Consider the following 21,393-nt stretch of genomic DNA (forward strand, 5'->3'; position numbering starts at 1 on the left):
TCCTCCTGAGCAGAGGTTTTCACTTGTTTGTTGTCTCATTTTTCCTAGCTGCATTCTTCCAAAGTGGATTCTGCACATGTTAAAATAAGGCTTGTGGTGATGTGGCACAGTACTGGAGAATTAATGGTGTCATGCTATTTTTCCTAAACTTTTTCTCTAGAAACATGAATTCCTTTTTTTTTGTCTGAATTATAATGATAGGGCACTGTTCACATCTCACACTCAGCCCTACAAATACAGCCTTTAACCTGTCTCCTGTTTTGTTGCTTTTGGTTTGTTTAGAATTCAGCAGTATTGGTGCCTCCTATAGTAATTTTTTATCATCTTTTGGAGGTAATTCAACATACAAAAGTGAGGGAAAATATTTTACTCTGCAGCACAGCTCTTACCCTGTGCTTTTATTTATTTATTTATGTCAAAGTAAAGACTGTTTCTGTGTTTATATCATAAATCCCTGTCACATATCTTCTGTATGTTCACTCAGTTATACTGACTGCATTGGTCTTTCTTAAAGAAGCCACAATGTCTGGTTTGGGTGAATTAACTACTGCAGATATTCAAGGTTGCATGCAGGGGAAGAGGTAAATATAAGTACAGATGAGAAGGGATAGAGGATGGGGATCTCACAGGGAAGATTGTCTTGCACTCATGATCCACCCTGAGGGTCTGAACAAGTCTGTGATCCCTCTGTTTTCATGGTGAGACGAGTCCTGAGCTGCTTTTGTGTTGCGTCCTGGGATGCAAAAGGCTAAGACTGTAAGCCTGTTTAGTCACCTCTCTGCTGATAGTGACTCAGGAGGGGAGATCTCTGCACCTGGAACCTACAGCCACACCATGTAATGCTGTTATGAGTATGGCAAGGATGACTTGGTGAGAGGTGTTTTTGTAGGGTCCTAGGATATTTGAGATTGGAAGGGACCTCAGAAGGTGTCCTATCAAACTTCTTGTTAAGGCAGGATCAGCTATGATATCAGACCAGTTTACTCAGGGTGTTATCAGCACTGGTCTTCAAAACTTCCAGTGATGTAGATTCCACAGCCTCTCTGGGCAGCTTGTTCCACTGCTTGATGTTCCCAACCTATGCCCTCACCACAGCACACAAGGGGAACCTGCTATCTTTGAGAAACCCCCATTCCAGTGTCCCAAATTAATAGCTTTCCAGGCTTTATCCATAACCAGCCAACACATCTACAGAACTGTCAGACCTTGTCTGGACTTTTATTTAGTGGGTATGAGGCAGCATATTGTGCCTCAGACTGTCTCCAAGTTCTCACCTTCAATAATTCTGTACTCTTCCAGGTCTCTGTAAGGCAAACAGCTGAGACAGAGAGGGCAAAATGGGGTTTGTTCAGTGTGCACACAAGTGTCATGATCGATGCCAATGATCAGTCATGATGTCCAAATCCATTCCTCCTGGTGTACAGGTCCTTGGGAGGCTGTGTGAATGAATGACTGGCTTAAACCAGACTATCTGGCATGTCCTTGGGCTGCCAGCAAGTGCTCAGCTCTTCCAGAGGTCACAGCTCTCTTCCAGAGGTCACAGCTCCTGATGCTTTGGTCCTATGCAATTTTAGTACTTGTTGATCAAGGAGATCTATAAAGGTCACTCCAGTGATCTCTGCTGATGATTCAGAAAGGAAACATCATTCCTCTCAGTCACTGTTACAGTGACACCTGCTACTAGGGGAACTGTGAGCCAGCATAGGGGGCAGCATTCTCCATGATTTCGGCAAGGGCTTCAGGTCCCACTTGAGGGACAGATCGTTGTCCCACCTGTCCTACAGTCATTCTTGTTGCTGTAGGAAGGGTTTCCATTCTTTCTCCTCGTTTGTAGTTACTTGGGCACTATTTATAACATCTGCTTTTCTCAGAAGTGACCATGCTGCAGAGGTGGTTAAAGCAAACCCTTCCCTGACTGTCTGGTTTTCTGTAGGACAAGCTGTCATTAGTACTCCTGTTACCCCTTCTACCACCTCTGCTGATGGGGACAGCTGCCTGTTTGCTGCTCCCATTATGTGTCTGGAGACATGCTTGGAATCATTTATAATGATTGTCTTTTAATTGCTTGTTCAGCATTCCACTGTGGAGCACTGTGCTGCTCTCTGATGGCAGGGAGGGCTGGCAGTGGGATGTCAGGGCAAGGCTCCCATGTTAGTGCATGGTGAGGGATTGATGCCAGGCCCTGGGAATATTTGCTTGCTCCTGGGAGATTTTTAACTTCACTAACATCTGTTGGTGATAAGGAGCAGCAGCATGAAGGGACATAGCAGTGACAGAATAATTCAAACAGTGTTTCTGTGCTGCTTTGTGTTCACAGGTTAACATGGGTCTGAGGAAAGTAAGGGGGAAAGTGGGGAACAGTGTCATGGGGGGAGGGAAGAGGGAACTCTTTCCATGCCTTCTGTGTGAGTGTGTGTCTGCCCTACCTGCTCTTTCATTTCCCTCCTTTTTCCAGAAACTTTGTTCCTACCCACAGGTATTTTCTCACTGTTATGCTGGGCAAGTGTCCCTACATAACTCCTGACCCCACAAACACCTTCATGATACCCTGGCAAAGATTTTTCCCTGAATGTCCTGAATCACTCTGTAGTAGATGCCAGCAGCCACCCTGTGTGTTTGTCAGTCTGAAGAGCTGCAAGAGCTTTGTGTGGGGACATGGGCACATACCAGACCCTCACTTACTGCAGTTTTGACATGCAAGGGGCTGCCTCCCTCCCTGGCAGGCACCCTGCTGTGAGTGGCAGCGTGTGACCATCTCCTGTCTGCTCACAGATCTCTCGAAACCTGGGGAAACTCTACAGCGAAATGATCTTTGTGAACGGCTTTGTGCACTGTGACCCACACCCAGGCAATGTGCTAGTGAGGAAGTGCCCAGCCTCTGGCAAGGCCCACATTATCCTCCTGGACCATGGGCTCTACCAGGTATGTAGCTATGGGGAGCTTTCAGGGCTTTGTGAGGCTGCTTGTGGACATCAGGCTGAAAGAGCATATCCAGCTGCCGCCTTGCCCCGCTAAGCCCATATGAATATATTTTCCCTCTTAATTTCATTGCCCTCCAAGCTCTGAAGTGGAAGATGGGGCAAGCTAGGGGGCACAAGGCTTTCCCCCCTAGATCCCTATCCTCCATGGAGTTCTGGGGCCCATGTCTCTCTCCCCAGGTGCTGAGCGAGTCATTCCGCATGGACTACTGCCGCCTTTGGCAGGCCCTCATTAAGGCTGACATGAAGAGGGTGCAGAAGTACAGCCGGCGGCTCGGGGCAGGGGATTTGTACCCTCTCTTCGCCTGCATGCTGACTGCCAGGTCCTGGGAGTCTGTCAACAGGGGCATTGACCGGTCACCAGTCTCAGCCAGAGAGGTAGGTCCTCTGTGCCGTATCCTGTCGTTGCGCTTTCTTCTCTTCAGGTGCCTTTCGTGGTTGTCACCACCTGATGTTGCAGTGACGCTGGGCAAACCCTGGCAGCTCTGTAGCAAATTTTGCATTGATAGGTGAGCTGGAAAAAGCCAGGGCTGCTCCTGCAATGTGCTTTGTAGTGGCTGAACTTCATTTCCCAGATACACTTGTTGTGGGCTGCTTGAATTTTGTATAATATTTTAATGGGTAAGTGTTCACCATTTGTAGTCAGCCTTTGCCTTAAAAAAGTGTTGAATGCAGCTGTGCAGGGAACCATCAAAGAGGATAGGTTAAGGTAGAGGAGACATAAAGGCATAGTGGGAAGACATGAGAAGGATAATGCATTATCACTATTCATGCAAATGACTATCAGCACTGATACAAACTCCTAAAAACCCTTGGAAATTACCACCCAATCAGAAACTCTATTAACTTGGAGTCAAGGTTGCTTAACTGCAGATCCTGTCAACTCAATCACTACAAATCTAGGAAATTGCCACTTACATTCTTCACCCTTTCCTACCCACATGTGCTGGATCCTTCTGAAGTCCTCTCACACTCCTGACACTTGAACACCGCCTTAAGGGTAGTCAGAGCCACTGGCAGCTGTGCTGTTCTTAGATGCAGATATAGTGATGTGATTTCAGATAATGGACTAGGGCAGAAACATCTTGTATCCTATGGTTTGCTTTTATCTGCATGAATCTGTAGTAGAAAGGATGAAATTCATTTAGGTAGTATTACAATATTGTCCTGTGAAGTTCTCTTCTGGAAATTCCTTTGGGTTGGCATTTGATTTTGATGGATGTGGCAGCATTTGCTGCACTGGCTTGCCATTATCCATAGCAATGAGCAGGTCAGATACCTTGGGTAATGGACCCCCCGCCCAGTAATTTGATTGCTTCTTACATGAGTTAATTTTCTGCAGATCAGAAATAATAGAGTGACTGTCTAGCAGATCTGTGCTTGATCTGGTGAGTTCTTGTGCTGTAGCTCCAGAAAAAAATTCAGAGGCACCAAAGAAAATCAACACAGAGCTGGTTCCAGTACTACGAGGCCGGTGTTGAGCCTGAGTTGATATGAAATGCTTATCACAGTATCACAGTATAACTTAGGTTGGAAAGGACCTCGAGGATCATCGAGTCCAACCTATCAACACAGACCTCATGACTAGACCATGGCACCAAGGGCCATGTCCAATCTCCTCTTGAACGCCTCCAGGGACGGCGACTCCACCACCTCCCTGGGCAGCACATTCCAATGACGAATGACTCGCTCGGTGAAGAACTTTCTCCTCACTTCGAGTCTAAACCTCCCCTGGCGCAGCTTGAGACTGTGTCCCCTTGTTCTGGTGCTGGTTGCCTGGGAGAAGAGACCAACCCCTTCCCGGCTACAACCACCTTTCAGGTAGTTGTAGAGGGCAATGAGGTCACCCCTGAGCCTCCTCTTCTCCAGGCTAAACAATCCCAGCTCCCTCAGCCTCTCCTCATAGGGCTTGTGAATGAATGACTGGCTTAAACCAGACTATCTGGCATGTCCTTGGGCTGCCAGCAAGCGCTCAGCTCTTCCAGAGGTCACAGCTCCTGGTGCTTTGGTCTATGCAGTTTTAGTACTTGTTGATCAAGGAGATCTATAAAGGTCACTCCAGTGATCTCTGCTGATGATTCAGAAAGGAAACATCATTCCTCTCAGTCACTGTTACAGTGACACCTGCTACTAGGGGAACTGTGAGCCAGCATAGGGGGCAGCATTCTCCATGATTTCAGCAAGGGCTTCAGGTCCCACTTGAGGGACAGATCGTTGTCCCACCTGTCCTACAGTCATTCTTGTTCAGGGTTACGCCAGAGGTGCAACTGCATGGTGCCTTGTGTGGGCTAATGAACTTTGTCACTGACTTGAATTGTGTCCGTGGAGCAAGATTTGTTGTCTTTGCCTACATGACACAATTAAGGCTGAAACTGGATAGTCCTGTGGCAGATAATGGGGAGATGAGCAGATTTGCTGTGGCATTAGGAAATGAGCTGCTGCTTGCCCTTAGTTTAAAGGTGAATTTGAAAGATTGTATCAGCAGCAGGGGCAAAGTGCTGTGTAGGCAGCTACCATCGGCACAGAGCTCCAGAGAATGTGCGTGAGGATGTGTCAACGTGAGAGTGGCCTGTGAGACAAGGAAGCAACCCTCCTGGAATAAAATCATCTCTCTAGTGCTGTGCCCAGACTGGGGCACTGCAACTCAAGAAAGTTTCCATGACACTGGGGCAAGTCCAGTAGGAAGCCACAAGGACTAGTGGTCAAACATGCAACCCATAAGGTAAGTCTGAGCAAGTCAGGGCAGAAAATACCTGGAAGAGCACAGGCTGAGAAGAGTTGTGGTAGTGATTTTCAAATCTGTTGAGGACTGCTGTAAACAGGACAAGAAGTAATGAGTTTTAGATTCAGCAAAGGAGGTTGGGGTTAACCTGAGAAAAAACAGTTCTAACAGCAAGGCCAGTGAAACACTGGTGCAGATGAGGAGAGGGGAGTCTTTAAGTCACAGCACTGCAGTGTTTTAGGAGCAGGGCAAATGTGTGAGGATTGCCATAGGTGTAGCTGTTCCCATTTTAAGCCAGGGCCAGGCAGCTGACTGCTCAGGGTGGCTGCTGGCCTCTTCTCATCTGATTTTATGATTATGTTTTGCTTGCATTCTGCAGCAGCCTCTGTGACTGCAGCCAAGGGGCTTTTCTCAGGTCCTGTGGCATAGCTCATTTCTTCCTCTGCACACAGCCTTCGCCCTTGACAGAAAATGACAGTTCTGATGACAGGTCATGTGGTTGTTTTGTGATGTGGGCAAGCAGTTGGAGCTAAAAATAAAAGGAAAATAAATAGCAAATAAAACCTGTGTGTGGAAAATAAGTAGGCTCTGCAGTGATACTGGGTGGGATAATGGATAAGGGATAATCGGGAGGAATTTTCTGCCAACAGATAATAGAACAAAACATTTACTGTTTAGGAGAGCTAAGCATCTTTTTGCTGAAGCTTTGTGTATCTGTTCAGTGATGGAGGCAGGAGGATACAAACATTCATTTGTCAGCAGCCAAGCAACTGTGGTGATGTCTGAGCTGACATCTTTGACACTGTGACCTGCACGCTCGATTTGCACAGAGCTGTTACTTTATAAGTCTGAAGTTCACAAAGAGTGAATGTGGGATCCAATATCATGAAGTATAGGTCAGCTGTCCCTCATTCCAGACAGGAGATTTTAGAGCTGTCCTTTCCCACAAAAGAGCCTCCATCTTGTAAGAAGCCATTTGCTGTTCTCTGCATGTGTTCTCATGGATTCTGGAGATCTCAGGTGTTCAAGGGACTTCTACTTTGATTTGCTGATTTGTGTCATGGCTCTGTAGGGAGAGGCAGGAACATGGTATGTGTATGAGATTGGCTCCACACCACGCTGTGCTGTGTTTACTAAGATTGTGGGAGAACTCTCAGATCTAAAAGGAGACAGGAGAGTGGGGGTTGACTGTCTTGCATGCTGTGGTGGCTCATGTTTGCAGGGGAGCTCGTCTTAAGTGGCTCAGGCTATTACCACAGGGATCATACTGTGGGATAGTGTATTTATTGGAAGCTGGGCAACCAAGGAATATGAAGGATCACCCTGTGTCTGCCTTGATCTTGCACTCTTTCCTCAAGTGCCTACTACTGGCTTCTGCCAGACAGGATATAGGCCTGGATATACCCCTCATCTGACAGATGACAGTTTTCAATCTTTTGGGTTAACGTGGCATATAACTGCATGATGTTTCTCACCTCTTCTGTGTTGTGTGGAGGACAGAGGACTAAACTAGGCCTTGGAAACAGCTTTGTAAGTATAGCAAAAAGCTATCAGTTGCATGGAACAGCAAGACAAAGAGCGACCTAGTTGTCTCTGCAGCATGCCTTCACCTTCCTGAGCAGTCCTGTGCAACATGCAGGTTTGCCAGCACTGGGGCTGGTGAGGTGAGACTCAGTCAGAAGGCTGCAAGGGCAGTAATGAGACATGGCTGCTGCAGGGATGCCTGGAGCCGAGAACTGAGATAGCAGCGAGTGCCCTGGTCTCCTGAGAGACTATGAATCCTGCCAGTGAGAGGGCAAGTCCTTATCTCACTGAGGGGCAGGTGGGAATATGGCAAATGTGATCTGTGACTGTGCTGTCAGTGCTTGGGACAGCTAGGTGTCTGCTGGAAAGCAGGACAAAATTCTCTATAGGTTCTGGTCTAGTGTCATGGTCTGGAATAACACCATCTCCCCCTGCCAGATCTCAGCTGCATCCCTACCTGGGTTTGCCATGCATGGACTCTCAGTTTCTCTCTCCTTTCTCTCTGACATGACCTGGCTGGCCTCAGGATGTGGAGATCCGTTCCAACGCTGCTGCTTACCTGCCCCAGATCACCCAGCTCCTCAACAACGTCCCCCGCCAGATGCTGCTGCTGCTGAAGACCAATGACTTGTTGAGGGGGATCGAGGCAGCCCTGCGCACACGGGCCAGTGCCAGCTCCTTCCTCAACATGTCTCGCTGCTGCATCAGAGCCGTTTCCACGTGAGTTTCTTCTCCAGGCACCAGAGGCCAGACATGGAGCAGCAGGGGCAGTCTGTCCCTGGGGGCCAGGAGTCAGGGAGGACCCTGAGGCCAGCAAGACAGTCAGGGCCCAGTCTCACAGCATCTGAGCAAGGTGAGCAAGACAGACACAGAGATAGTGGTCAAGTCCAGCCAAAAGCCTGTATCGTGATGCAACATCATGGTGACTGAAGAGGTCCAAGGTCAAACCAGAAAGTCAGTCTGCAGATCAGGTTCAGGCCTAGTGCTTGTCAGGCAGGTGCATGGTGATAACACATGGCTGAGGACAAGCCAAGAGGTCATTTTATGAATTAAGATCCAGATCAAGGGGCTTCACAACAGGTCATGAGCTGGGGACCATTACTTAGGTGGGGATTGAAGATGCAGGCCAGAGTATAACTGAGATCCTGGGCAGAGGATTGGGGGAGGAAGTGCCAGGCTAATCAGGGCCCTTAAGGCCCAGGGATGGGGTTGGAGATCTTATGGTAAGGGCTTAAGGTTTAGCCCTTTCAGGCAGGGAAAGGTCCTTACCTGCCTATTACATGCATAACCACTGGAAAGTATTTGTGGGTAGAAAAGACCTGCCATTTCTCTGCTGCCAATTTCTGCAGCCTGATTTAGGGACTAGGGCTGACTGTGAAGATCAGGTTGATGTTTAAAAGCCAGGAACAGGAGTCATGCAAGAGATTTCCATCTGTGAATCTTATGAGTCAATGCACTTTTGCCTGAGATTTCTCATCCTTGCAGAAGAAATAACAGTTATTTCTCTGGCTGATGAGGGACCACAAAGCCCAGTTAACCTCTGCTTCTGAAGAAAGGTAGAGGACTATATTTCCTGGAATCAATGTGTCAGAATTGCTGGACCATTATGAGTGTGCTGCCAGGAAAGGCTGTAGGAGTGTGCACCCATCTTTATTAGCTGACGTGAAGCTGGATGTAGAAGCAGAGGATGCTATGTTCCCAGGTCACTAAATGCAGTGGGAAGAGAGCTGGGCTTACAGGGGAGCAGGCTGTCTCTTCTTCCAGATTTCTGCTAGGAAGGCAGTCCCCAGCTCCTCAGGAACACTACTTGGAGACAATCCCTACTCCCAGGGCTCCCCACTGCTCGTGATTCTCCAGATGTGGGATGTTCACCTCCTCTAGGGAGGGTCAATTGTGCTGAAAATTTAGGACAGGCCTTCCTGCTGGGCTGCATCCTGCTGGATCTAATGCAGCTGTCTTTCTCCTTCTAGGTACCAGAGGAGCAAGAGTCACTCACTTTACAGGAGGGCCCAGATCTCACTCACAGAGTCCCTGAGCCTGTGGCAGATCAACTTCTATGAACTCCTCCTGTGGCTGAAGGGGTCCCAGCTGGGGAAGCTGGTCATCGCCGTCCTGAGCCGGATGCAGCATTCCATGTACTGACCTGAACCCGTGGGAGAGGTCTGGGTGCTCTCCCTCCCTCCCTCCCTCCCTCCCTCCGTTCTGCTCACCACAGCACATTTGCCTTTCTGACTGTGTCTGTCTATCCTGTGGTGTCTTGTTCCACGTTACAGGCTGCACTGTCCTTGCCTGCTACAGCACTAGCTTTCGCTTTGGTGCCGGAAGGTGGAGTTGGTCCTGGAGCTCTGCCATTTCATGGTTTAGGAAAAAGAGGTGAGGGATACCACATGACAGGACGAGCAGAGTATTTTCTTTCCCCATCTGAGCAGGAGAAATGCCACTCAGATTCCAGTGGGACAGCACTGGAAGCAAAAACCTCTCCTTAAAGAATCGTACAAATTTAAGAGAATCCCCACCCTGCCTAGAATGCCTGAAAACATTTCTCAGACCCTTACAGAGACGTGGAAAGTCCCTTTAAAATCCAACAGGCTTTATATTGGTTTTAGCAGTCTCCTTAGTCTGATTTCTGTTCAGGTGTTCAGGGCTCTGAAACTGCTGGTAATAATGTATATGACTGTACTGTGCTGCCGCACAGCAAAATAAATGTGTTGGCTGAAAGACTTTTGGGAGATGGATGCCTGGCTGTGCACTCAGGATGATGTTTGGGCCTCTGACATCAGTCCTGTTTCCATTTCTCCACTGAGTGATGCCAGACATCTCTGTTAACTCCTTGCAAGCAAAATGAAATGGCCTCTTCATCTTTGCTCTAGAGGTTTGTTCCACATCTGGGTTCTCTGGTGCTGTGCCAGTGTGTGTTGGGATGGAATAGAGGAGAATATGGTAATTTGCTGGGAGAATGCACCACTCCTTTCCTCCCAAATCCACCCTGATCCTGCCTCCTCCCTGCCTGTAAGAGCATGTTGCAGTGCATCTATAAGATGTCACCATCTCTGTGCCACACACTGAGCATTTCACCTTGTCACCTGTGACATTTCACTGCTCCTGCCTCAGATGAAAACCTGCCTCTTGCTTGGTGGTGCAAGTGACAGGTCTGGTGGTTCTGACTTTGCAGCTATGGGGTTACCACCAGGAAGTCTCACCTAGAGGTCTCCTTTATGTGAGACTTATTTGGGATCCTGGGAGACATCCCTGCTGCTTGTGAAGATTCCTGTAGCCAGGAAGGGTAGATGGAGGTGACTGCTCAGATCATTCCAGCTTTCTCATACACTGTCTTGATGAAATGGGGCATGAAAGACAGGTCAGGAATGTCCCTCTACTGCCAGCAAACTTGCTAAGCTGAGGGTTGTCACTCAGTCACCTGGCTGTGCCTGAGAGCAAGCCACAAGGTGACCATGCTTTCTGACACCTTGCATAGAGTTTGCCAGCTTTCACAGGTGGGAGACCTCAACTTGCACTGAGTCCATTTGCATGGGAAGGGAAGCAGGGGGTAGAGTGTGGGTCAGTCCCTCAGGAACCAATTCTCTGGCTGTGTGGAAGAGGTAAGTGATGTAATCCAGGAAAAGTACCTGACTACAGGTGTGCTTGGGTGTGGTGAGTTAGTGGCTGCAGAAGTGTGGCTTGTGACAGTGACTGTGCTCCAGATTGTAGGCACGGCTGGCTCAGGACTGTTAAGAAATGTGTGATTAGCAGAGTTTTGGATGGGGGATGAACAAACAAGGAATTTTGGTCTCACATGCAGTCAGTGTCCTCATCTTGATGTTAACTCTCTGAGCCCTTCCTACTGTGGAGGCAGCAGTGGGAGTGATGTGCTGTCCCATCTTTGCTAAGGACTAAGCCCATAAACCCCAGTAAGATTGAGTGCCCTGACTTCTGGGCTGTGTGGTGGTGTCAGGCAAGAGAGTGGTGGTAATTGCAGTGACGAGATCCTGAGTCGACAGGGAGTCATAGGGGCCCTGGAGTATTGGTCCTGTAGCCTCTACATGAGTAATCTTTGCTCATGTGAGTAGTTGGGCTGAATCAGTGCCTTGCTTAGGCACTTCCAGCATCTAGGCTGGCTGGAGTGTGTGGGCCTGTCTTGTTCCCCTCACAAGCAGAGCTCTGCTCAGAAAATTGGCCTGATGCAGTGACTGAAGTCTAGGAGACACTCTAGCAAAGGTCATTGACTTCACATCTTCATTTTGTAGCTGCCTCTGCAAATGCCTTTGCCTATCCATGTCTGGATATACCAACCAGAGTTTGGGTTTCATTAACACCTGTGTGTAAAAGCACATCTCACAGCAAGGCCCTGGTTATATCCCTCATTTCTGGAAGATCCTGTGTTGTGGAGAGGCTCTGCACAGCTGGCATTTAGTTGACTACTGAGCCCCCAGCCTACTCTCAGCCTTGCCTGTTCATTTACCTGTTTTAAATCCCACCATGCCACTGCTAGTCCTGCTGCCTGAGGAAGGTTCTGGCTCTAAAAGTGGTAGAGAACCAGCAACCTCTCACACTGTTGTTTTTGGCAACATGCAGCAGGCAGAGAGCGAGATGTGTTTGGAAGAGCTTTGTCTGTTGTCACTGGTCTGTGCCAGGAGGCTGTATGCTTCAGTGTTAGGAGTGGGACTCCTCTGTCAGTTGTGCTCAGCTCTCTCCCTTCCCACAGTCAATCAAGGAGGGTTTGCCTGAGGAAAGACCCAGAGTTTGACCCTTTAACATTCCTGCCTTGTCTTTTTGCTGAAAGCTCTCAAAGGTGAATGTGTTAAAAGTGTTTTGAAAAGACACTTTCTCATCCCAATTTGTGGTTGTCAGACATGGATGACCTGAATCAGCTCTGGGCACTTGGCCTCTCCTTCCAACCTGCATTTACTGGTGTTGTCACCGCTAGAAACATAGCCTCTGCTGCTCTGCTTGCAGGCAGTGCACAGGCTGCTGTCTGCCTGGCTTCAGCTGTGAGCAAGCTGAAGTTTGGTGCAGGTATTAAACATTTGCCTTACAGCAGACTTTTGAGCCCACTGACTCTTGGGACTAACAGGTGTGGTGTAAGAGCTAGGGCCAGAGAAGCAAAGCTAATAGCTGACTTTCAGTTCCTGTGACATTGTAAACTTATCTCCCCCCCCAAAGGCTGTCAGTGCTTCTGGAAGTGTTGGGCATCCAGCAGGCTTTTCATCTGGCATTTTAAACATACCATCGCTACGTTGGCTGGAGGTGGAGAATGAGGCAGTCAGGCTATGATTTTTTACATCCATCTGAAGAAAAAGCCAGAGAGAGCATGACTAAACACCACAGCCTTTACCCAGCACATCCACTGAACTTGAAAAATGACAGGTAGGTGGCATACAGATTTGCAGATCAAGGCTACATGGTGCCTTCTGCTGCCCCGTAGGGGTGTGTGAACATCATCCAGTTGCAGCGTAGAAGCTTTCCATGTGAACCACTCCCTGCATCCCATAGCAAATGCACTGTGCCTGGCACACAGCCTGGGCAGTGCCAGAATGACTCCCCCTGGGTCACTGAGGCTACCTTCCAATGCATCACTTGGCAGGGCTCTTCCCAGCCCCTTCCACTGTGTATCTCCCCAACTGTACCCAGAGTCCAAAGGGGTATGGGCAGGCTGCTTGTTCCTAGAGCATGCAAGGAACCATCACACAGGGAAGGAAGCAACCAGAGCCTGTACATTTTCTCATCACTTCTCTTTTAATGTCTGAAACAAAGCAGAAGGTCTGCTCTCTGCTCCACACCAAAAAGCCATCTCCTGCCTACTGCCTGCAGGTCTAGCTGATAGTCTCAATGGCTGTAGAAGCACAGCAGCCCTCAGGAAATCCTGCTGTCCCTCTGCTACCCTGCTTGAGGCTCCAGGGCCACACACTTATGTGGCTTTGTACCTTGGGCAGGGCTGCAGCACTGCTGGTGGCCAGGACCTCCATCAGTTCCCAGCAGGGAGCACCCCAGCCAGTGAGGTGTCAGCTGGTGATGCTTCTGGGGGAAAGCCACAGCCACTGCTCCGTGCTCGCTGCCTCATGCCATGCTGTGTGTCTGCAAGGCCCAAAGAGTTCCTTATCCTTCCCACTGGCAGTCCTCATGCACTGCCAGCCGGGGGGGTGATTGGTGTCCTGCCTGTGTTGTTTGCAAGGGAACTGGACCTCAACTGGTTTGCCACAGTGTGATGATGGACAGTTAGCAGTGGCCACGGTGCTCCAACCAGGCACCTGCATTGCAGAGCAGTGGGAGGACGTGCATGTTTCTGTGTGTTCACACCAATTAGTGTTTGCTAGTGAGAGCTGAGGGTTTGGGAATAGGAGGGGAGGAGAGTTGTGGAAAGGAAAGGGGAAGGAGAAAGGAAAAAAGGAAAAGGTGTCCCCCACCTTTTGGGTGTAAGTACTGAAATCCAGCATGGTTCTAAGTGGAGCTGTGATCTTTAAATGCTCTGGACTGCATTCTTGGCTTTTTGTTTCTCAGGTCACCCAGATGCTGTGGCAGGTGAGTTGCCACCTCTGGCACAGCAGAGGGTTCCCCATTCCTCCCAACCCCCGTGAGTAGAGCGTGGCATGACACTTGCTGAGGTGCAGCAGTCTCTGCAAGGCAGTTCAGCAGCTTTTTTCAGCTCTGTTTCTGTGGAGCTCTCCTGTGGCTGTTTCCCTCACTCCCCAGGTGGGACTCCTGGGCTTTTTTCGGTTGTTGTCCCAGCTGATCAGCCAGCAGCTGTCACTCTGCTGGGGTGATGTGCTGCCACATGCTAAAGCCCTCGGTTGGAAGGCAACCTGGGTCCCCATTTCACCAGGATACTGGGGCCACCAGGCTCCTGCTGGCATGGGTCTGGCCCTTGCTCAGCCCTGGTGAGTTTCCTTCAAGGTGGGGGTCCTCTTTCCTCCCAGTGCTGCCTGAGACTGCAAAAAGAGCTGCACAGTGAGAGACGGACATTACCTAATTACCTTGCTGAGAAAAATGATCCTTTCCAAGCACTATATAGGTGATACTGACACCCCCCTAACATCTTACTCCATGAGGTATCACTTGGACCTTTTGGCTGAATAGAAGATCTAGAGGAGTAGGAGCCTTGCTGAGAAGGACCATGAAAGGATTATGGGGGATCCCCGGTAGATATGGGCTTGCAGTGGAAAATATATCCTAGGCTACATCAGGAGGAATGTGGCAGGGGAGGCTACTTGTTCTCCTCCTTGTCTTGGTGCTGCTAAGTGCAAAACTGAAACCATGTCCTTTTACATTTCTCTTAGTTGAGGAAGGATGTGGGAAAACTGGATTGGGTCTGGGGAGGTGTTGCAGTCCAGAGAAGGAAAGGGACTCAGTTCTTTTGACTGTTCCTGTGTTAGGAAATTAGAGGCACAAATGAGGCTGAAATATCAACAGTGAGGCTATTTATTAACAGAATAAAGTGGATGGAACAGAAGAAGGGAGAGGGAGAGGAAAAAAATAGGGAGAAGAGGGAGAGAAAAGTGGAAAGGAATTATATTGCCACACTCCCAAGACAGTTTGGGTCTGTGGAGGAAGGGTGCTGCCACTTCAGCATGGAGGAGATGTCATCCTTGTTGGCTGTGCTGTCCTCAGCTGGAGGAGGGGAGGGAGAGATCGTGAAGTCCAAGTCCTTCTCTGAGCAGCCTCTTCAGCTCCGTGAGTTGCAGCAGGTAGAACTTAGGACACGGAGAGAGGCTTCCTCCTGGTCTGCTTCTTCCAGGCTACATGGTGATGTCTCTGTCCTTTTCTCTCCTGGTATTTTCTTTGTTTTCCTTCAGAGCGGCATTGCCCAGGAGTTTCCCTTCTTCCGAGCCAGTAGTTGCTCAGATCTTTTATACAGTTTTTGTGGTATATGTCCAGGTGGTGAATTCATTGTCCTTTGCACCATCCTCCCTTGCCAGGGTAGCTGATGGGTAGAGATGACCTTCTCTATGCACGTTCCAGAGAGTCGTTATCCAGTGCCCGATACACATCAGCTGTTGTCTGGGCAAGCAGCAAAGGTGATTTTCTTTGTTGAGTCACATCAAGAGAGACAAGATTTAGTCTCTCACAGGAGGGCATGCACCATAGCCAGGACCTGCTGCCCATAGCCTGAAAGGGAGAAGGACTTGTTTAGTCTGGCAAGGAGGAAGCAAAGACATGAGCCAAAAATGGCCAGTGGCTCTTTGAAAGAGTTATAGAAGCAATAGAGCCAAACTCCTTCTGGCAGTGCCAGATGGCTTAGCAAGAGACAATAGCCACAAATTACAGCTTGGATAGTTAGATTGTGCACAGAGATGCATTTCACCAGGAGGGTGGTGCAGAGCTAGGACATGTCATGCAGAGGGGGTCTCAGTCCCTGGAGGCTTCAAGGACCTGGCAGCCAAAGTGTGGCTCAGTTGCTCTGGGAGCAAGAGGACAGAAAGAGACAGATGCCCTGTTGCTCCTTCCAGCCAGGCTTCCCATGAAGCCATACATCCACAGCACAAAGCAGGAAGGAGGCTGGCTCACATCACTGTCGAGTCAGCACTGTGGGATGAGGTTGGATCTGGGTTTCAGCCTTTTCAGCTCTCCCTCTGTGTCAATGTCTGTGCTCAGACATGAGACAGAGTGTCCCTGCCCAGGGCTTGTAATTGCTCTGAAGCCCAGCTTGCTGGCTCTTTTTGTTTACTTTGGTCGTGGATTGGGGCTGTGAGTCTGTCTGTCCTGGCAAATGGTAGCCTGGGTAGCTTACCTGGCCATTCTAACTGACCAGCCACCTCAGGTCCTTCTTGGACAAAACCTGAATGTTACAGTGCTTTCCTGGGAAGAGGCACTATGAGCATTCTCCATGGTCCTAATGTGGCTACTTCAGATGTCAAATAGGCTTTAAGCTAGGAGTAAATTCTGCTTACATACAGCTGAAGGTCTCCTGTGCAGCCTGGGAGGATGCTAAATGACCTCTGTGTGATGGTAGTCAGGTTCCATAGAGACAGTGCTGAGTTTCCCTGGCTGAGGGTATTCAGCACACTCGGAGGTGTGAGCTGAGCCTGGCCTTTCCCTCGACAACTCGGAAGGCTGTAGCAGCTTCTCTGCAGAGTAGTGATCCGTGTCTTTGTGCCTTGCAGGGATCATTACCATCCATTTGCCCGCAGCTGTGACTGTGCACATAGCCACACACCTCCTGCTGACCCGAGGCAGCTCAAGGTGACCTTGTCAAAGGGCCTTTCTGGATTTGCTTGTGTGATCCAGAGAGCATCACTCTGTTTACTACCCTCTGTGGCACTACAGAGCAGCCACAGTGTCAGATCACTGGCTGCTCTTTGAGCTGCTTGCTGCAGCCCAGGTACTTGAATTTCTGGTGATCTGGTGAGAACTGTTCACCCAGACTGCATGAGCACTGTGGAGTAGGGAGGAGCTTTGATATTTTATTCTATTATTTTATTGAATATGTTATTTTAATTCAGAATCTTTTTGTGCTGAGGCTACTTTGCCCTCCTCTGATACATATGAGCATAAATAACACTCATAAAGCCTCTCCCTATAACTGGAGCGTTGCAAAAAAGGGAACAACGCTGCAGTCTGACCTAGCAGGATGTGCCTGCATGTAAAATGCAAGTCAGCTGCTGGTGACTTGCAGGCCTGCAGCTCTGGGCTCGGTGTGGATGCAAGTGGGTGTCTCCCCATGGTGGCTGCCCTGTGAGCCCCTGCTCTCCTCCCAGCACACAGCCTAATAGTGCCTCTCACTTTAATAAAGCAAAGATGGGAGAGATTACTAAATGTGGCTAATAAATAAAGTGACATGTATGAAGCCTGGTAATGGCTTCTTGCTCTTAAAGAAAATATGAAAAATAGTAATCATGGCCATTGTTATTACTATCTTGTACTTCCCCATAGCTAAACTATCCATCATGCTGATAAGGCTGAAAGGAAAACTTGGCAATATAAGATGCATATATCATAGGACAGGCAATCCTGCAGCTGCTTATGCTGCACCCAATCTGCACTGGGACTGCTGCTGGTCCTCTGCATTGCGGGGTCATCAGATAAATTGGAGCAGGGCAAGTCCATTGGCATAACTACCAGGAGCAGAAGGTCAGCACAGACATAGCTTTCTGCAACAGCCAGCATGGGGAACTGAGCAATGAGCTGATGTGGGTTGGGGGATTTACTTTGGGGCATCCATGCACTTTAAGTGTGTTGATGTGATCTGAACAGTGACAGAGGGAAGAAAGCAGATTGACATGGTGTGAGGCATCAGCTGAAAGTGTGGTGCAACTACTAACTGCATGGCAGGCTGAAGAGTCGATTTTCTGGGAGAAATTATAGACACCCTTGAGAAATTATAGACAACTGTTCAACTGTGTGAACACAGAGTGAGAGTTCTGAAGCCAGAGAATAGAATGAAGAGCTCTGCAAGCTGTGCAGCATTGCCCTCACAGCCCTCACTGGCCAAGGGCTGTTCCCTGCCTAGTTTATATGACTTACACAACTCCTTTATGCTTCACAGTCTTACTCTTGGGAGCTCTGTCCCAGGTCTTCTCCCCATGGTTGCCTTTGGTCACCACATTCGAGCCATCTGCCAAGCACTGGCTAGACAAGAGGGAGACCCTGAAGGAGCCTTTGAGGGAGGTAGGAGACTGCATGCTCTTCTGCCATGTGCTCTGCCCCTCTGCTGTGGTAATGGCTGCTCCTATGACCTCCTGGAGCTTCCTGCCGAGGCTAGGCTGAGGAGTCCTACCCTGGTGGTGTGAGTGACTCTGGGTACACTGCATAAGCTCTCCTCACAGCCTGTCTTCTGCTGCCACTGGGGAAGGATTATTTCTTTGGCGTATTGTGCTCCTGGGGGGGTGGGAATCACCACTACATGTGTAGTGAGTGGGCAGCAGAGCACAGTGCTGGCTGTTGTTATTGGTGGTTACTCCCTTCACTCTTCACTAGCTTAGTGGCCTATGGATGTCAAAGCAAGGCTGCTGAAATGAAATATTGTTAACTCTGGGACATAGATCATGAGCAGCCCACAGAGTGCTTGTATGAGTGCTGTCCCTGGGGTTCAGGTTGGTCTCATGTGAGCACTGTAGCAAGGACAGTCTCCTTCCTAGGGACTCTGATGGACTGGGTCATGCTCTGCATCCCAGGCAGCCCCATGGAAACACTTCTGTAGCAGTGACAGCCAAGCAGAGCTCTCTGGCTCTTTACTTCTTTCTTGTCTTTGTTTCTTTTCCTCTGGATTGGTCTCCTGTGTTGCTCTGACATGGCTGCAGCTGTCTCTGGTCATTGGAGGGAGGAGATGGGATACTTCCTGGGAGAGAGGATTTTTGGATTGCTGTGGCACACATTGATAAAACACAAGGGAAAGATAAAGAAAGGCCTTGGGAGTGGCTCAGTAAACTGTGTTGTGTGGTACCCTTCAGACAGCAGTACAATGGCGCTGTGTGAATCTAGGGCCATCCCTGGCTTACACCAGGACAATGCCAGCCCTAGGGCATGGCCAGGGCACAATGTGACTGAGCTGTTTTCCAACCTCTGAACTGGGGCAGGAGGATGGGGTGGCAGGGGTGGAAGAAGAGAGAGAAGGACTTACCAAGCTGCCCAGCTCTGGAAATGAATGGCACCACTATCACCTTGGCTGCCAGTCGTGAAAAGTAACTACATGACAAAAAACAGAGGCTGGGGCTATCCCTGGAGAACTCAGGCCAGGTTGCTTGTTCACACTCCCCAGACCTTGCATGTTCCTCTGTTCTCTTATCTTGTGTTGCTGCCATTCCTGTAAGTTCCTGACAGGCCAGCAGAGCCACAATGGCAGCAGACATGGGGACTCCACTGCTGTCTGCACAGCCCTAGGCTCTTCACAGTTGTATGCTGGTTTAAAGAGCATTGTGACCCACCAGAGCTGGCCCATGGTGAGTAGATCCTCATCAGCTGCCACTAGCCAGCTCAAGCCATGCTGTTCACTATACAGCAGGTTTTCAGCACCTGCTGTCCTCTGGGGACCCCCAGCCAGTCCCCCTCAGGCAGTGACAAAGGCAATTACCTCCCTGCCATGCTCCCCTGGCCAGCAACTGAGCCACTTACCTGGAATTAGCTGTGGCCAGCAGGCAGCAGAGGTGAACACGGTTGTGATTATGAATGCACTTCTTGTTTGTCTTTTCAGTGCCGAAATCCTGTCAGCGAGAAGAAGTGATAATAACATGCTATTAAGTTCTTTCTGGATAATGTAATTCAGGAGTCAGGAGGCAGTTTGGTCATTTATGCCTTTGAAAAGCTCAGAATAATTTTCAGTGTCATTATCTTCCATTTTAAAGAGCCTGTTTCAAGCATCAATACTGAGAGCCCCTCTCCTCACCCCCTCCCCTGTGCTTGTGTGGTTTTCTCCCACCTTTTGTTCCTGTTTTCTCTGAGTTTCAGGGCTTTGGGGTTTGTTGTCAGTCACTCATGCACTCTGAAATGCACACTGCACCTAGACCTTTCTCACTCCTTTTCTCTTTTTGTGGTAGGTTTAGGAATTTGCTGATATTTGATTCAGCATCTCTGAAGCTGAGGCTAGTGAAACAGCCACTTGAAGACAAGGAAGCACCACTTGGGCCTTCACATCTTTGGGAGGAGGGTGGATGTGATGTGAATTCAGGTCCACAGGGAAGGAACAGAGAGCTGTGGGGGTTTATGGCAGTGCATGTCCTCTAGTACCAGCCAGCAGGTGAGCAGAGCTGCCCTGAAAGCCCAGCCACCGTTGGACATGGGGGCTGTTTGGGGTCACTGCTCATGCTAGAGATTTCACTTGTGTTGTAATGCTCCAGGAGCAAGCTGCACTTTCCAGGTGATGGTACAGGTGGGGTGGGGAGCCCATGCAGCCTAGTGACCACCTCACAAGCAGCCACCCTGCTCTGCAGCACTGCTCCCTCCATCTCTCTGAGCGTGGCCGCAGCTGATGAATTTGTGGGACTTGATGCATCATTATGTTCTTTGCTCATGCTTTTGTGGAGTATGTGCTTCAATGTAAATGGTTAATGGATATTTTTGCCCTCAAATAGCCCCCAGGATAGGGAGCAGAGAGGCTCTTCAGCAGATGCAACTTCAACACCAGCCTATACTCTAGGCATGAAAACAGGCAGATGAGTGAACACAGCAAAAATTAGTATATGGAATTGGGGCATGAAAACAGTCCGGCTCCTCTCCTGCATGCACAAAGCACAGCTGAAGAGGGGAATTTTATCCATTAAGTTAATTGGCAGCAATCCCTGGAACGTCAGCCTTGGCCTTAAGTTTGTTTCTAGGCTTGGAAAGCGTCCTAGCTCTTCTGTTTTTTAAATTGGAAGTGTCCTGGTTTCTCTGGGACACAATCACAGGCGTGCCATGGGCTGCAGGCTGTTAGCAGTTCCGAGTCAGCCAGGGCAGCTTGACCTGGGCAGGCTCACAGGTGCATCCCAGACCATGGATGATGTCACACTCGGTGTAAAGGGGGAAGTTTGCTGGGGGGGGGGCGGTCCTCCTGCTCCTGTGGACTGCCTTCCAGTTTATTGTGACCACCGTACATCCACGGGACTGAGTATAACTTTGTGTGCTTTATGTTGGCATTAGTTTGGCTGTTTCATTAAATCTGTTTTCATTTCAATCCATGGGTTTTCTCTCCTTTTTCTCTATTCCCCTTCTGCGCTGGGGAGGGGCCACTGAGTGAATTGCTATAGTTTAGCCCAAGATATGGCCTAAATGTGGAGAGGAAGGTATGTGACTCCTTCCAATTTTTGTATGCTGGCACTGCCAGTGTTTCAGTGCAAACAGAAGGAATAATGCTCCTTCATTTGCTGTCATCTTCCTTCAGAGAGAGGGAATTGACACCTCCCAAGCAGAGTGCAGAAAATCCACAGAGAGCAGGCAAGAGTCACATCCATCATTAATCCTGGTTCAGCAGCTTCTGAAGGAGCTGGTAGGCACTCGCGTGCCAGCAAAGTCGGTGGTGGAGTCAGGCTCTGACCTGGCATGAGCTTATTTGTGGAGAGGGTGTGGGGAGATTTGCACATAGATCAGGCTCATTGGCCTCATTCTGCCTAGAGGATGCAGGAGCATTAGCAGCACAGTGTGGCTTCATCACAAAGCTGGCCCGGCACTGTTAGTATAGAGGATACAGTCTCCTTGGGGCTGGTGTAAGGAGGGATGAGGATGTGCTTTCCTTTCTAAGAGATGGAGAAGCCTTTTAAACACTTT

At 49.2% G+C, this 21,393-nt stretch overlaps 1 protein-coding gene across 3 annotated transcripts in view; it reads left to right on the forward strand.

Moving 5' to 3' along the window:
* Positions 1-20,879, forward strand: part of ADCK1 (aarF domain containing kinase 1) — an 88,383-nt gene extending 67,504 nt beyond the window's left edge. For 2 of the 3 annotated variants that reach the window (XM_068148662.1, XM_068148663.1), the window contains exons 8-11: positions 2,773-2,922; positions 3,159-3,356; positions 7,751-7,944; positions 9,195-20,879. In XM_068148662.1, the coding sequence (XP_068004763.1) occupies positions 2,773-2,922; positions 3,159-3,356; positions 7,751-7,944; positions 9,195-9,366 (714 nt within the window). In that variant the 3' untranslated portion in view covers positions 9,367-20,879. The remainder of the gene's footprint in view (positions 1-2,772; positions 2,923-3,158; positions 3,357-7,750; positions 7,945-9,194) is intronic. The other variant, XM_068148664.1, reaches the window with a different exon arrangement.
* The last annotated feature ends 514 nt before the right edge of the window (positions 20,880-21,393 follow it).

The sequence above is a fragment of the Melanerpes formicivorus genome, unplaced genomic scaffold (genome assembly GCF_026170545.1).
Source record: "Melanerpes formicivorus ecotype bairdi unplaced genomic scaffold, bMelFor1.0.p_v2 SCAF_17, whole genome shotgun sequence".
Taxonomy (NCBI): Eukaryota; Metazoa; Chordata; class Aves; order Piciformes; family Picidae; genus Melanerpes; species Melanerpes formicivorus.